Raw genomic sequence first — 15,965 nt, 5'->3', positions numbered from 1 at the left:
TTAGTTCCAACATTACCTTCTTGTTCTTCGATAAGACATAGAAGTAAAAATGGGTGGCAAAGTGACTAGCATTGCTGCCTTAGCGCCAGGGACCCAGGTTCAATTCCACCCACTGGTAACTGTGTGGGGTCTGCACGGGTTTCCCTGGGTGCTGCAGTTTCTTCCCACAATCCAAAGATGTGCAGATCAGGTGAATTGGCCATGCTAAATTGCTAATAGCATTAGGTACATTAGTCAGGAGTAAATATCGGGTAGGGGAATGGGTTACTCTTCAGAAGGTTAGAGTTGTTGGGCCAAATTAAGAAAGTCTACAGTCTTAAAACTTGCCCTTTTACATTTAGGCTTAATGTAATACTGAATTACTGTAACACACATTTACTGCACACTAGAAAATAAACAGGACAGGCAGGGAGGTATCAGGCCACAAAGGGGGAACCCAGGATGTGAAGATAAGAACATTTGTTCTCATTAAGTGATAACAGGATGCTCGAAGAACATTCACCTTAACATCAATGAATCTGTGCAAACAGGACACAGTGATAACATCCACAGCTGTTCCCTTGCGAAATTAAACATTCTCCCTTTACTCTTAAGGCTATGCCCTCAGGTCCTAGTCTCTCCTACCAATGGAAACATCTTCCCAACATCTACTCTGTCCAGGCCATTCAGTATGCTGTATGTTTCAAGTAGATTCCTCCCTCATCCTTCTAAACTCCAAGTATAGACCCAGAGTCCTCAAACATTCCTCATACGTTAAGTTTTTCATTCCTGGAACCATTCTCATGAACACGTTCCAAGGCCAGAATATCCTTCCTGAGCTATGTGGCCCAAAACTGCACACAATACTCCAAATAGTCTGACTTTATACTCTATGCCAGGACAGACAAAGCAAGTGCCCCATGTGTCTTCTAATTATCCTTTCACATGCTTTGCCAAAGTCAGGAATCTGACTAATTACTCCAAGATCGCTCTGTTCCCAAGCTACCCAGTGTCCTGCCTTTCAATAAATACTCCATCTCCCAAAGTGCATCAACTTGCACTTATCAAGGGTGCATAGCATCTGCCACTGGTCTGCCCATTGACCAATCCATCCACATCTTCCTGCAACCTATAACTATTAACCACTCTACCAATCATGGTGCCCTCAAGTTTACTGAGCATTCCCCAACATTTTCATCTATATTATAGAAGCGACAAACAATAAGGGTCCCAATACCGATCGCTGTGGTAGACCACAGGACATTGGCCTGCAATCATTTGAACAGCCAGCTATCACTACCCTTTTAACTATTACAAAGTCAGTTGCTGATCCACCTCACCAAGTTTCTCTCAATTCCATGTGCTTTAACCTTCTCCATCAGTCTTCCACATGGGACCTTATCAAAAGCTTTGTTAAAATCCATATAAACTACAACTGAAAGTACCTCATCCATGCACTTGATCACATTTTTGTAAAATTCTAACAATTTTGCTAGGCATGAGCTCTCTAACAAACCCATGCTGACTTTATTTAATTAAATCATGCTTTTCCACTGACATATTAATTCTCTCCTTCAGAATTTTCTCCGACAGTTTCCCTACCACTGATGGGAGACTCACTGGCCTGTAATTTCCTGTTCATCTCTACCACCCTTAAACAGTGAACTCCTGTTAGCTGTCCTCCAGCATGTCCCGTGGCCTGAGAGGAATTAAAACTTTGTCAGAACTCCTGCAATTTCCTACATCACCTCCCATAACAGCATGGGATGCAATTCGTCCAGGCAGGGAGTTTGACAGCTTAAGCTCGCCAGAGCCTTCAGTACCTCCCCATTTCCTACGTCAAACAGTGCATTTTCACAATCTTTTCCTGAATTCATAAATTCCTTATTGTATTCATACCCTCACATCAGGCTGAGGGAAACAAGTTTGATAGCTCAGTACCCCTTTCACTGAAACAATTCTTTCACTTTTTGAATTCAAGAGTGCAAGAATTTATCAGCCACAACATGTGTTAAACTTAACATATTTCACACTAGTTAAAAAGCTTGCTTACCCTGTGCATCCCATAATTTCTGGTCCATCAAATGAGAAAGGGTCTGACTCATCAGGCTGTGACCTCATCTTGTAAGTCTTTGTGACTATTTCATTTGTGAAATATTCATTTGGCTCAAATTTAAACTCCAGAGTAAAACTCTAAAAGAAAACCATATACAAGCAATAAGCCAAAGAGCATCACTAAATAATTAACCAGAGATGGCCATTTTAAATCAGCATTACAATGAATATGAAGCCAAGAATTCTTATGCACACAACAAATCAATTTGGAAAAATACTCATTCCATTTAGCATCAATGTGGAATGACAGATGTATTTAGAAGATACATTTCATTAAATGGCTTAGTGTTACATGTTAACAAATAAATTTGTGGAGCAAGTTAAGAATTTTTTCAGCAAAAAATTTTGCTCCCCTGAAACTGGAGAGCATAAATTTTTTTTTAAAAAGCTCTTTAGGGCATTAGAACTCAAAGTTCATGAAAAAAGGTAGTACTAAGCAATCCAGTGCTAAAAACAAAGACCTCGGGGATCTTTTAACTGCTTTGCACTGATGATTGAATGAACTGACAAATTAGCATAAATACCAGCAATATTAATTTAGCGGATGGAGCTCAACATTTGCTAATTATCTACGCTGATCCCTTGAAATAAACAGCATTTAGTCATAACCACTCCCAGTACTGAAGCATTAATGCAAACCAGCCATTAATTCAGCTGTTTATGCTAAATCTTTGGTGTTCAGCAGGGGGAAGATGTAGGTGGATGCAGATTCTACTTCCAACCATTGCAGGGTATGTGCAGTATCAGCAAGATTAACTGGCAAAGTAACAGTACAGATCCAGGCACCAAATGACATTCTGGATGTAGGTTTGCTCCTGAACTGGAAGGTTCATTCCAGCTCAGCGAGCAAACCTACATCCAGAACTTCAACTTGAGCTACAAATCTTCTCAAAACACACTAACCAAATGACATTAAATAACTAGTTCCTGAGATAGCAGGACTGACATGAAAGAATCAGTTACAACAGTATAGACTTTAGAAAAATGAAGGGAGAGGTCATAGAACCTATAAAATTCTAACAGGTAAAACACAGGAAAGATGTTCCTGATGCCTGGGGAGACCAGAACCAGGGATGACAGTTTAAGGACCTAAATGGCATAGACCATTTAGGGTGGAGAGGAGATGAAATTTCTGTACCAAGACTTGAGCACACCTTTGGAATTCTATGCTACAGAAAATGGCCCATGTTAAAACATTGTTTTTAAGGTCTTAGATACAGTTCTTCAGGTTAAAGGGATCAAAGGGTTTGGGAAGAAAGCAGGATTAGGGCACTGAGTTAAAATGATTAGCCATGATCATCGTAAATCGCACAGCAGGCCTGAAGAACAAATAATAGGGGTAGCTCATTCTATGTTTCTGGTCAATGCAACACCCAGGATGTTGATAGTAAAAGGTTTCAGTGATGTCAAGGGAAGACATACAATTAGATTGCCTTTTACCGGAGATGGTCTTTGCCAGGCACGCGTGGTTTGAATATTTCTTGCCCAGCTTGAACCCACTTCTGACCTTGTAATGGAGGTAAGGCCACTGATGAAGCAGCTGAAGATGATAACTGGGCCACTACCCAGGACACTCCCCAGAGCAACTCTCACAGAAATATCCTAGAGCTGAAATGCAACCACCACACAATCTTTGCACCAAATATGACTCAAACCAGAGTTTTCGGATTCCAGTTTTGCTAGGGCTCCTTGATGCTGCATTCAGTCAAATGTAGCCTTCTCATCAAGGGCAACCACTTTCACATTACCTCTGAAATACAGCTTTTTTAAAAAAATCTGCATTTGAACCAAGGATGCAGTGAGGTCAACAGTTGAGTGAACCCAAAGCTAGCAGTGGTAAGCATGTCATTGTTGAGCACATGCTGTTTAATAGCACTGTTGATGATACATTCCAGCATTTTATTCATGATCAAGCAGACTGATGGGGCAGTAATTAGTTGGATTATATGCCAGCATTGTGACTGGAAGAGCTAGGCTAGGGGTGTGGCAAGTTCTGGAGCATAAGTCTTCAGTACAATTGCTGGAAAGTTGTCAAGGATCCCAGCTTTTGCAGTATTCAGAGCGTTGAAAAGGTTTTGATTGCCAGGTGGGGTGAATCAAATTGACTGAACCTTGTGATGCTGGGGACCTCTGGAGGAGGCAAAGATGGATCACCCACTCAGCATTTCTGGCTGGAAGATACTGAAAATACTTCTGCCTCAATGTTTGCATTGATGTGAACTCCACAAGATGCCTTATGTTTAATATTTCTTGGGTTATGAACTATGCCACTCCACTCAAAACATTCTTAAGCAGGCAACTTATAACTTTGCAATTTGCTTAAGTATACAGTGAAAATTGCACAGTAAGCTAGCAAGGTTGATTACCTGGTTTTGAGAGAAATTTATTCACAAAATTACAGAATGAAAGACAAAGAACAGAAGAACGCCTACAGAACTCAGTCTATCCAAACTAAACTTAAGTACGCTGTCATAGAGTCAGAGATGTACAGCACGGAAACAGACCCTTCAGTCCCAACTCGTCCATGCCGACCAGATATCCCAACCCAATCTAGTTCCACCTGCCAGCACCCGGCCCATATCCCTCCAAACCCTTCCATTTCATATACCCACCCAAATGCTGCTGAAATGTTGCAATTGGACCAGCCTCCACCACTTCCTCTGGCAGCTCACCCCCTACATTTACCACCCTCTGAAAACATTGCCCCTTAGGTTTCTTTTACATCCTGCCCCTCACCCTAAAAACATATGCCCTCTAGTTCTGGATTCCCCGATCCCAGGGAAAAGACTGTATTTATCCTACCCACACCCCTCAATTTTGTACCTCCTATAAAGGTCACCTATCAACCTCCAACGCTCCAGGGAAAACAGTCCCCAGCCTGTTCAGCCTCTCCCTATAGCTCAAATCCTCCGACCCTAGCAACATCATTGTAAGTCTTTTCTGAACTTTTTCAAGTTTCACAACATCTTTCCGATAGGAAGGAGACCAGAATTGCACGCAATGTTCCAACAGTTGACTAACCAATGTCCTGTACAGCCGCAACATGACCTCCCAACTCCTGTACTCCATACTCTGAACAATAAAGGAAAGCATACCAAATGCCTTCTTCACTCAGACCCATAGTATCACTACCAGGGACACCATCACACAAACTGGCTCAAGAACTACAACAGAAACTGAAACACCTGATCAGCGGATCCAGACACACTATACAGTCAACACAGGAATTCTTGGACATCAGAAATATACAGACAAGGAAGAAATCATGGTCTCATTCGATGTAACGGCACTGTTCAGCTCTATCGACAACACCCTAGCCAGAGAAACAACAGCCAACCTGCTGGACAGACATAACAGACAACAGGACGGGGAACCTATCAACAAAGACAGCATACTCAAACTACTGGACCTGTGCCTCACAACACACTTCACATTCAACAACCAAATATATGAACAAATCAACAGCACACCCATGGGCTCACCCATCTCTGGACTCATAGCAGAAGCAGTAATGCAAGGATTAGAACAAACAGTCTTACCGCAAATTCAACACAAACTCTGGGTCAGATAGGTGGATGACACCTTTGTAATCATTAAAAACACAAAAAAAATAGAGAACACACACCAGATCAAACTCCACACTCTCAGGAATCCGATTCACTCGAGGGGAAGAAAAGGACAACCAACTCCCATTCCTAGACGTGATGGTACAGAGAACACCGAACGGAGAATTCACCACAAAGGTATACAGGAAAGCCACACACACAGACCAAGTCCTGAACTACGAAAGCAACCACCCCAACACACAAAAGTAATTGCATCAAGACACTATTCAAAAGGGCTACAACACACTGCAGCACACCAGAACTGCAAAAAAAAAACAACATCTCTACAATGCATTCGCCAAAAACGGATACCCCCGCAATTTCATCAACAGATGCCTAAGGGGAAGACAACGGAATGAGGACATGCCGCAACCCAAAGGACTAGCCACGTTACCATACATCAAGAGCATTTCCGAACTGACAGCCAGACTACTGAGACCACGAGGACTCATAACAGCACACAAACCAACAGCCACTCTCAGACAACAACTCACCAGGACAAAGGACCCGATATCCAGCATGAGCAAAACCAACGTAGTGTACAAAATCCCATGCAAGGACTGCACAAAACACTACATAGGACAAACAGGAAGACAGCTAATGATTCGCATCCATGAACACCAACTAGCCACAACCAGCTATCCTTAATAGCCACACACACAGATGACAAGCAACATGATTTCGACTGGGACAACACTACTATTATAGGACAAGCCAAACAGAGAACAGGCAGGGAATTCCTAGAGGCATGGCACTCATCCACAGATTCAATCAATAAGCACATCGACCTGGACCTAATATACCGACCACTGCAGCGGACAGCTGGAACTGACAACCAGAAGCGGCAGGTACAAATCACTATAAACGCCAGAGGAAACATCACAGAAGCGCTTCACAGGAGGCTCCCAAGCACTGAGGATGCCACCTAGATAGGGGACGAAACGTCTGCAACATAAATTCCCAGCTCGGCGAACAGAGCTACAACAATGAGCACCCGAACTATAAATCTTCTCTCAAACTTTGAGCCTTCTTCACTACCCTATCTACCGGAGAGTCCACTTGAGGAGCTATGAACCTGCACTCCAAGGTCTTTGATCAGTAACACTCCCTAGGACCTTACCATTAAGTGTATAAGTCTTGGTACGGTTTGCTTTCACAAAATGCAGCACCTCGCATTTATCAGAATTAAACTCCATCTGACACTTCTCAGCTCATTGGCCCATCTGGTGGTGAAGATCCTGTTGTAATCTGGAGGTAACCTTCTTCGCTGTACACTACACCTCCAATTTTGGTGTCAACTACAAACTTACTAACTGTACCTCTTACACTCGCATCCAAATCATTTATGTAAATGACAAAACGTAGAGGTCCCAGCACTGATCCTTGTGGCACTCCACTGGTCACAGGCCTCCAGTCTGAAAAACCACCCTCCACCACCACCACCCTCTGTCTTCTACCTTTGAGCCAGTTCTGTATCCTAATGGCTACTTCTCCCTGTATTCCATGAGATCTAACCAGTCTCCCATAGGGAACCTTGTCGAACGCCTTACTGAAGTCCATATAGATCACATAGCTCTGCCCTCATCAATCCTCTTTGTTACTTCCTCAAAAAACTCAATCAAGTTTGTGAGACATGATTTCCCACGCACAAAACTATGTTGACTATCCCTAATCAGTCTTTGCCTTTCCAAATACATGCACATCCTGCCCCTCAGGATTCCCTCCAACAACTTTCCCACCACCGACATCAGGCTCACTGACCTACAGTTCCCTGGCTTGTCCTTACCCAAAACAGTGGCACCACATTAGCCAACCTCCAGTCTTCTAGCACCTCACCTGTGACTATTGATGATACAAATATCTCAGCAAGAGACCCAGCAATCACTTCTCTAGCTTCCCACAGTTCTCAGGTATGCCTGATCAGGTCCTGGAGATTTATCCACCTTTGTGGATTTCAAGACATCCAGTTCTGAACATACATAACAGTCTCCCTTAAACACAAAAAAATGAAACAATAACTTACAGGTCGAAGTTAGAAGGGCAGAAGGAGGGAGTGTCTAGCAGCTTATTTCCACACAGCTCACTGCTGAACTCCCTAACTAGTTCTGGGCTGAACTGCTCAGCTTGACTTCAGTTTCTAGGACTGGCCCACTCCCCTTTCATTATATAGGTCAGTTCTAAACATGACCACTTTGGTCTGAAGTCTCATCTGTTTATATGTAAACAGAAGGCCTTTCAATACATGTACCAAACTAGCCACCTCGGAGCCAGGAGTGATTTACAACTCTTCTGAAAAATACCAAGGACACAGTATCCTTGAGAAAAGGAACACCTTTTTAGGGAAAAAAAAAGGACCAGCTTTGTGACACGAGGGTGGCTCTGGAAAAATTGATTTATTTCAAGTTTTGTGGAGTAGTTTGATTAACAGGTTGCTAAAAGTCACTGCAGGCATTTGAGGCTTTTTTTTCCCGAAGAGAATTCAAGAAATGACATGGTGATAACTTATTTTACTGCTGACCCTTGCTGAGGCTTTGGTATACGGTCTTCAGTTGAAGAAAAGCAGCCTACCAGGAAGGGCTGCCCAGCCAACCTCCCCCATGTCTGAAAAGAAACCCATCTTAAGTTCAGGTGAAACCTATCAGTTTGAATGGTTTTTAGGCCATTTCAGAAGATACTCTGGAGTCATCCAGATTATGGGCTGGAGTTGCATGAAGACCCAAGCCAGATTTCCTCCACAAAAACAGGGAGCCCCAAACTCAACTGGATTTAAATTCCACCGGTTGCCATGGCTGGATTCAAACCAGTGTCCCCATAGCATTAGCCCGGGCTCCAGGATTACTGACTATACCAAAACAGACCAATACTTTGATCCACATTTTCAGTGCACAGTAATTAAAAGCAGCTCCAAGCATCACAGTTAAAGATTAATTCACTAAGCTCAAGATGTAACATCCATTGGCTAATAATTTTAGAGCAGAGATGCACAAATCCACTGAAACAAAGGTGAAAACCAACTTCCAAATAGGGCAAATCCTAGACTGCCCACTTATACTACACCAAGCAGTGTAGGATTGTTATGACACCAGTTATGGCTGATTTTGACTATCAATATACAATTTCAACCAGGATATTAAAGTAAAAAGGTTCTTGCTCCACACAGCTCAGTCATTCAGGTGAGTAAATTTAACACTTCTCATTTCAAGGAGCAAATGACTCAGCAGATGAGACAACAGATTTATTTACTGAACATTCTTTAATCATAGAATACAAAATACCAACAAAAAGAACACACCTTATAACAAACCAAAATCCTTTATTGCTAATGGAACATAAATCCATGCACAAAATATTGAAGATGCTATTATGTATTTTAAAAGTAACTCTTACCATTGGCTGCTCTGGATCTGAAAACTTCACCTTCAAGTCTTTTAAATGCTTTAAGATAGGTTCATCGTGCTCCTGTAAGTAAAATGCTTTTAACATGATTTATTGTGCATATAAACTTGGACAGATTGTGCAGTGCCAGCCCTCAAAAACTAAATTAACTATTTCAGCCCACAGGTTTTCACCCAATCCCAACAATAACAGCAATTACAGAAAATTCAAATATTGCTGAAAAAGATCCATAAAATATTGATGGTCACAAATCTTGAGCAGTGAATGAAAAAAGGGGAGTGCGCAGGTAGCTTAAAGCAGAGGTCAGCAACCCAATAATCTGCTGCCCTCTGCTGGTACAGCATAGACAGTTAAAAATCACAACACCTGGTCCATCAGGTTTACTTTTTAAGTACTAGCTTTTGGAGCACTGCTCCTTCATCAAATAGCTGTGAAGCAAAAGATCACAGTATCATGCATGCAACTGATATGATATATTGAACAAACCTAGATTGCTGTTAAGTCTTTCATGTTTTAGAACGAGTTACAGGGTGCATGTATATAGACAAACAAACCACCATCTGGCTCTGAGACTTGTGTTTTTTAACCCCAGGCTGAGTCACTCAGATTTCAGAATAAAAACAGAAATTGCTGGAAATGCTGAGCAGGTCAGCCAGCATCTGGAGAGAAAAAAAAATCAGAGTTAACATATTGGGTCCAGTGACCCACGACCAAAAATATTAACTGATTTCTCTTCACTGATTCTGCCAGACCTCCTGAGCTTTTCCAGCAATTTGTTTCTGATTTACAGCATCCGCAGTTCTTTCGTTTTTACTCTGGATTTAAGGCAAGATTAACCAAGGATAAAGCTGAAAGGTTAACCTTACGGGCTGAGGGTTGAGTCTGTCTGGGATAGCTTTAAAAGGACTCAAAATTGGATCACAAAAACATTGAGACCGTTCTTGTAAGAGACCGCAGTTCATTTATTTACCTTCAATTAATTGTAATCTCAAATGAAAAATATCAAATCACAAAGTTAATAAAATGAAAAACATTTTCAATGATTTCGCTCATTTTATTTGGCTCAACTCTAATGATAAGTTTTTTTTACTGCTTCAGTGACCCATATTTCAGAGTATAAGTTATATCCAGAGCAAAAATTATTTTTTTTTAAAAAACAGTATTTGTTAACATTATACACTACACAGATTGAAGTTTGAAAGAATGATCCCGAAGAGAAGTGCATTGGAAATCGGGCACAACTCTTTTTATATTGTGACAAATTATGGCAGTGGTTCATGCCTGGGACAACGAGCAAAAGAAAAACAAGAAAAGGAAACAAAGCCATTTATTACAATTAATCTTTAACAGGTGGAAAAATATATTACAAATATGCAAATCTAAACAATAGATTGCCTTTTAAATCTAAATACAGAGTTCCTGGAGTCATTTCTAATGTGGAGAAAAAAGTTTATGAAACTGAAGTTTCTAATTTTACCTGACTGACAAACCCAGGAGGTTAAAAGAAAACATGAATCAAGTTCCAGTACTCAAGAAAACAGCTAATTAACATGAACAAACTGCTTTTGAACCAATACCAGCAGAGAGACATGAAATAGATATTTCATTTTGTCTGGATTTACAAACACCTACCTGTATCATGTCACTGAGCAAATCAACATTCTTGAAGACGGTAAGCCAAAATTCTGGAATTCCCTTTGGCTCCTCTTTTTCTTCATCTTTTTTCTCTTCCTCCACTTTAACCTTTTCTTTCATTTCATCCTGGAAGGAAAAAACCCAAATCAACCAAACAGCAGAGGCCTATCAAAACAAAAAATGCGCCCAACATCAACAGTGGGTATTTCAAATGCACATGGAAGACTACTCTGGTTCAATTCTTCTAAGTAGCTGCTGACCTCAAAAGGAGTACTGTTCTGCATCATATTCTCACAGGATTCAAACCACACACAAGTTTCATCAATTCTTTTTTCAAATGCAAGAGGAAAGTTTGCAGTAAAAGACAGAACCGAGGAGCATTGATGTACAGAGGGATCTTGGGATGAAAGCCCGTGGTTCCCTTAAAGTGGCAACACAAGTGAATAAAGTGGAATAAGCAGCATACAGCATACTTGCCTTCATTGGTTGAGACACAGTATAAACATTGGCAAGTCATGCTGCAGCTGTATAAAACTTTAGTTAAGCCACATTGGGAGCTGTGTGCGCAGTTCTGCTCTTGACAATATAGGAAGGATGTGGAGACTTTGCAGAGGGTGCAAGAGGCTTACCAGGTAGTTGCCTGGATTGGAGCTCATTAGCTATTAGGAGAGAATGGACAAACATGGATTATTTTTGTTGGAACAGAGACGGAGACCTAATACAAGTATATAAAATGAGAGGCATGAATAAGGTGGATAGTTGGAATCTTTTTCACAGGGTGGGAATGTCAAAAACAAGGGTGGGGGGTGGCATAGATTTAAATGAGAGCATGGAAAGGTTTTAAGTGAAATATGAAGGCAAAGAATTTTATAAAGTGGTAGACATCCACATCACGGTGCCAGGAGAGGTGGTCGAAGCAGATACATGAGCAAAGTTTAAGAGGTACTTTGACACGAACAGGAAGGGAATGGAAGGATATAGATCATGTGCATGCAGATAGGATTAGTTTACAATAGCATCATGGTCAACACAAACATGGCAGGATGAAGGGGTTGTTCCTGTCCTATTCTGTTTTTTTCCAAGTTACTCAACAACAGAAGATAGTAAAGATCCAAAAGCAATGTGACAACTCAGTCGAGTGGCATGCTGGAGATCAAGCTCAGTTACTGCCAGAGATATTAAAGTTAAAACATCTCAAGTTGACTGCCTTTTGAGACCCAGCTTGATAAAGCAAGGACTAGGTTTCTTTACCTGTCAAGAATTACATTAATTAAAAATATATAGATTAATTATAAAAGGTCAACATACACAGCTAGTTAAAACTCTAACTCCCCTTATAAACTACAGCTGACAGCAACTAATGTGAAGTCAAAATGGCTCTCTTTAATCTTGATTCTTTTTAAAAATATGTACCTTCCATTTCAGAGATCCGATGCATGCTCAAACATGCACACCCAAAGTGTTCAACGTGGCAGCCTATCATAATTACTGCCTGACTCAAAACCCTCACCATTAACAACTGGTTACTTTTCCAGACCAGTCAGCTACTTGCCACTGGTCAAATCTCCCTTTATATACCCACCCTGTCTCCAGCCCACCTGCAGTCCTATCCTCAGGTTGAGGAAGCAGCTGTGTAAACTGCACTTACAATGTGCGACAGGCAATTCATTTTTCAAAAAAAAGTTGTCTTCGCATTTTGGTCCACAATCAAAGACTAAAAGTGAAAACATACTGCCCTTTATAAGTGACTGTGCCAACAGCTGATAATCAGGATATAGTTAACTTGATAGTGAAATGCGTTTTTGGCACCACACAGTGTACCTGATCCAAGGCAAATAGTAAGGTGGAAGTAGAGTTGGGGAGAACAGTGTCACAAGTACAATACTGCAAATCCGAAACAGATGGAAAAAAGAAAATCAATGTACATCAAGAGACTGCGTCCCTAAAATATGCCCCAAATGAAACCCCCAATACAATAATCCACTTTTATTTTAGAAGTATAGAAATAAATAGAAGAGCCAGGTTCAATTCCAATACTGATTATCCCATCTTGTGAAAGCAGCAAGCTTTCAGCATCTAGAAGCTAGCATACTTACTGATAACTCTTCCTCATCATCTCCTTGCCACTTGCATTCTTCCTCTGTGGGCTCAAAGACAGCATTGATAATGTCACTCCGCTAAGGAAAAGACAAGACATGGTTACTTATTGGAGCTCCTTATTCCAAGTTAAGCACTAGAATAAAACACTCCACACTCCTTATGATAAAGCAACACATTTCCCAATCAGACCATAAGACATAGCAAAAATTGGGCCATTTGTCCCATCAAGTCTGCTCCACCATTCAATTATGCCAGATAGGTTTTTAGCACCATTTCCCTGCTTTCTCCCCATAACATTCATCTCTTGGCAATCAATAACATATTTTAAATACACTCAATGACCTAGTCTCCACAGCTTTCTGTGGCAATGAATCCCACAGATTCACCACTCTGGCGAAAGTAGTTGCGCCTTATCTCCATTCTAAAAGGATCCGGGTTCAATTCCCGCCTCAGGCGACTGACTGTGTGGAGTTTGCGCATTCTCCCCGTGTCTGCGTGGGTTTCCTCCGGGTGCTCCGGTTTCCTCCCACAGTCCAAAGATGTGCAGGCCAGGTGAATTGGCCATGCTAAATTGCCCATAATGTTAGGTAAGGGGTAAATGTAGATGTAGGGGTATGGGTGGGTTACACTTCGGCGGGGCGGTGTGGACTTGTTGGGCCGAAGGGCCTGTTTCCACACTAAGTAATCTAATCTAATCTAAATGTGGTCTGACCAGAGCCTTCTAAAATCTCTGAAGTACATCCCTGCTTTCATATTCTAATCCTCTCAAGATGAATGACAACATTTATTCACCTTCCTAACCACCAACTCAAGCTGCAAGTTTACATCGAGAAACTTGGACTAGGACTCCCAAGTCACTTTGCACTTCAGTCTTCCAAGTTTTCTCCCCATTTAGAGAACAGTCCATGTTTCTATTCTTCCTGCCAAAATGCATGACCTCACATTTTCCCACATTGTATTTTATCTGCCACTATGCCTACTTTCCTGAATTGTCCAAGTCTTTCTGCTGCCTGCCCACATCTTCAACATTACTTGCCCTTCTCTCTTTGTATCACCTACAAACTTAGCCAGCGTGCCTTCAGTTCCTTCAACCAAAATCATCAACATATAAAGTGAATCATTGTGGCCCCAAACAGAGTCTTGTGGCACATCACTTCTCACTAGCTTCCATCCTGAGAAGGAGCCTTTTATCCCCACTTTCTGCCAGACAGCCAAGCTTCCACCCAAGCTAGTACCTTGCTGCTGACATCATGCGGCCCTGATCTCATCCGTAGCATCCTGTGCAGCACTTTGTCAAAGGTCTTCTGGAAGTCCAGATAGATAATATGCATTATCACTCCTTTGTCCAAGTGCTCTTTACCTCCTCAAAGAATTCTAACAACTGGGTCAGACATTACCTCCCTTTGATGAAACCATGCTGACTTTGCTCTATTTTACTATGTACTTTCAAGCATTCAGAAATCTTATCCTTCATAATGGACTCCAAAATCTTACCAATATGACTGAGTTCAGGCTAAATGGCCTATAATTTCCTGTCTTTTGCCTTGCTCCCTTCTTAAAAAGGGGAATGACATTAGTGATTTTCTAGTCCTCTGGGACCCTCCCTGACTAGGTGATTCCTAAAGGATCACTACTGAAGCCTCCATGTTATCTCCATCTATCTCCTTCAGAACTCTGGCCCAGGTGATTTATCCACCTTCAAAATTCAATTTTTCTAGCAACTTCTCCTTGGTAATTACTCATGTCTTCCACCATGAAGATTGATGCCAAGTACTTATTCAGTTCCTCAGCCAGGGGACTCCCCCCATTACTGCTTCTCCAGCATCATTTTCTAGGAAACCAATGCCCACTTTTGCCCTTTATATCTGAAGAAACTCTAGTAAACTTTTTATTACATCTCATTAGCTACCCTCATATCTCGTCTTGTCCATCCTTATTTCTTTCTTCATTATCCTGTTAGTCTTTGAGACTTCCCACTGCTCCTCACCACATTATATGCCATCTCATTTGCTTTAACACCAGCCCTGACTTCTTTAGTTGCCTCATATTCCCTTTAGCATGCTTTTTTCTCAGGTTGAACTTTTGCTGTATCTCCCAAATTACTCCCAGAAACTCCTGCCATTGCTGTTCCACTGCCTTTCCTGTTTGGCTCTTCTCCCAATCACAATTCCAGTCAGCCCCTCCATCATGCCTCTGTAGATGCTTTAACTATAAGATCATAAGAGACAGGAGCAGAAATTAGGCCATTCAGCCCATCGAATCTGCTCCACCATTCAATCATGGCTGATAAATCTCTCAACCCCATTCCCCCACTACCCCCCTAACAATCAAACTCTAAAGAAACTTCTCTTTAGATGAAAGAGCTTCCTTTTACTCTAAGGCTGTGCCCTCGGGTCCTAGTCACTCCTACCAATGGAAATATCTTCCCAACATCTACTCTGTTCAGGCCATTCAGTTTTCTGAAAGTTTCAGTTGCCAGGTAGGACTCTCACTCATGCTTACAAAATTTAGTCCCTAATCAGAGAACCCCCTACAACTACTACTTGTGCTTTCTGCTTCCCACTGTTGACTGGTCTCCTATACCAGTGGGCGGCAAGGTGGCACAGTGGTTAGCACTGTTGCCTCACAGCGCCAGAGACCCGGGTTCAATTCCCGCCTCAGGCGACTGACTGTGTGGAGTTTGCACGTTCTCTCCGTGTCTGTGTGGGTTTCCTCCGAGTGCTCCGGTTTCCTCCCACAGTCCAAAGATGTGCAGGTTAGGTGAATTGACCATGCTAAATTGCCCGTAGTGTTAGGTAAGGGGTAGATGTAGGGGTATGGGTGGGTTGCGCTTTGGCGGGGCGGTGTGGACTTGTTGGGCCGAAGGGCCTGTTTCCACACTGTAAGTAATCTAATCTAATCTAATACCAAGGTGCCATGGTCAGCTGACTCATCCTCCTTACAGCTTTGTTCCTCATCCATACAGGGAACAAGTACTCCATACCTACTGGACAAGGTCAAGAGCAAATCTGGATCTCATGATTTGAAAATGTCAGTGTTGGACTGTGGTGTACAAAGTGAAATCACATCATCAGGTTTAGTCCTGCAGGTTTATTTGGAAGCACTAGCTTTGGGAGTGCTGCTCCTTCAGGTGGT

The 15,965-nt window shown here is 41.9% G+C and overlaps 1 protein-coding gene across 5 annotated transcripts in view; it reads right to left on the bottom strand.

The window, feature by feature from the left end:
- Positions 1 to 15,965, bottom strand: part of nap1l1 (nucleosome assembly protein 1-like 1) — an 89,518-nt gene that overhangs the window by 28,856 nt on the left and 44,697 nt on the right. For all 5 annotated transcript variants that reach the window (XM_072552075.1, XM_072552076.1, XM_072552077.1 and 2 more), the window contains 4 exons: positions 12,827 to 12,907; positions 10,728 to 10,856; positions 9,087 to 9,158; positions 2,033 to 2,172 (listed from right to left, as the gene is read on the bottom strand). In XM_072552075.1, coding sequence (XP_072408176.1) covers positions 2,033 to 2,172; positions 9,087 to 9,158; positions 10,728 to 10,856; positions 12,827 to 12,907 — 422 coding nt within the window. The remainder of the gene's footprint in view (positions 1 to 2,032; positions 2,173 to 9,086; positions 9,159 to 10,727; positions 10,857 to 12,826; positions 12,908 to 15,965) is intronic.

Source organism: Chiloscyllium punctatum, chromosome 32, assembly GCF_047496795.1.
Source record: "Chiloscyllium punctatum isolate Juve2018m chromosome 32, sChiPun1.3, whole genome shotgun sequence".
NCBI lineage: Eukaryota > Metazoa > Chordata > Chondrichthyes > Orectolobiformes > Hemiscylliidae > Chiloscyllium > Chiloscyllium punctatum.
Note: the sequence above shows the minus strand (reverse complement) of the source record. Positions and strands in the feature narration are given on the sequence as shown.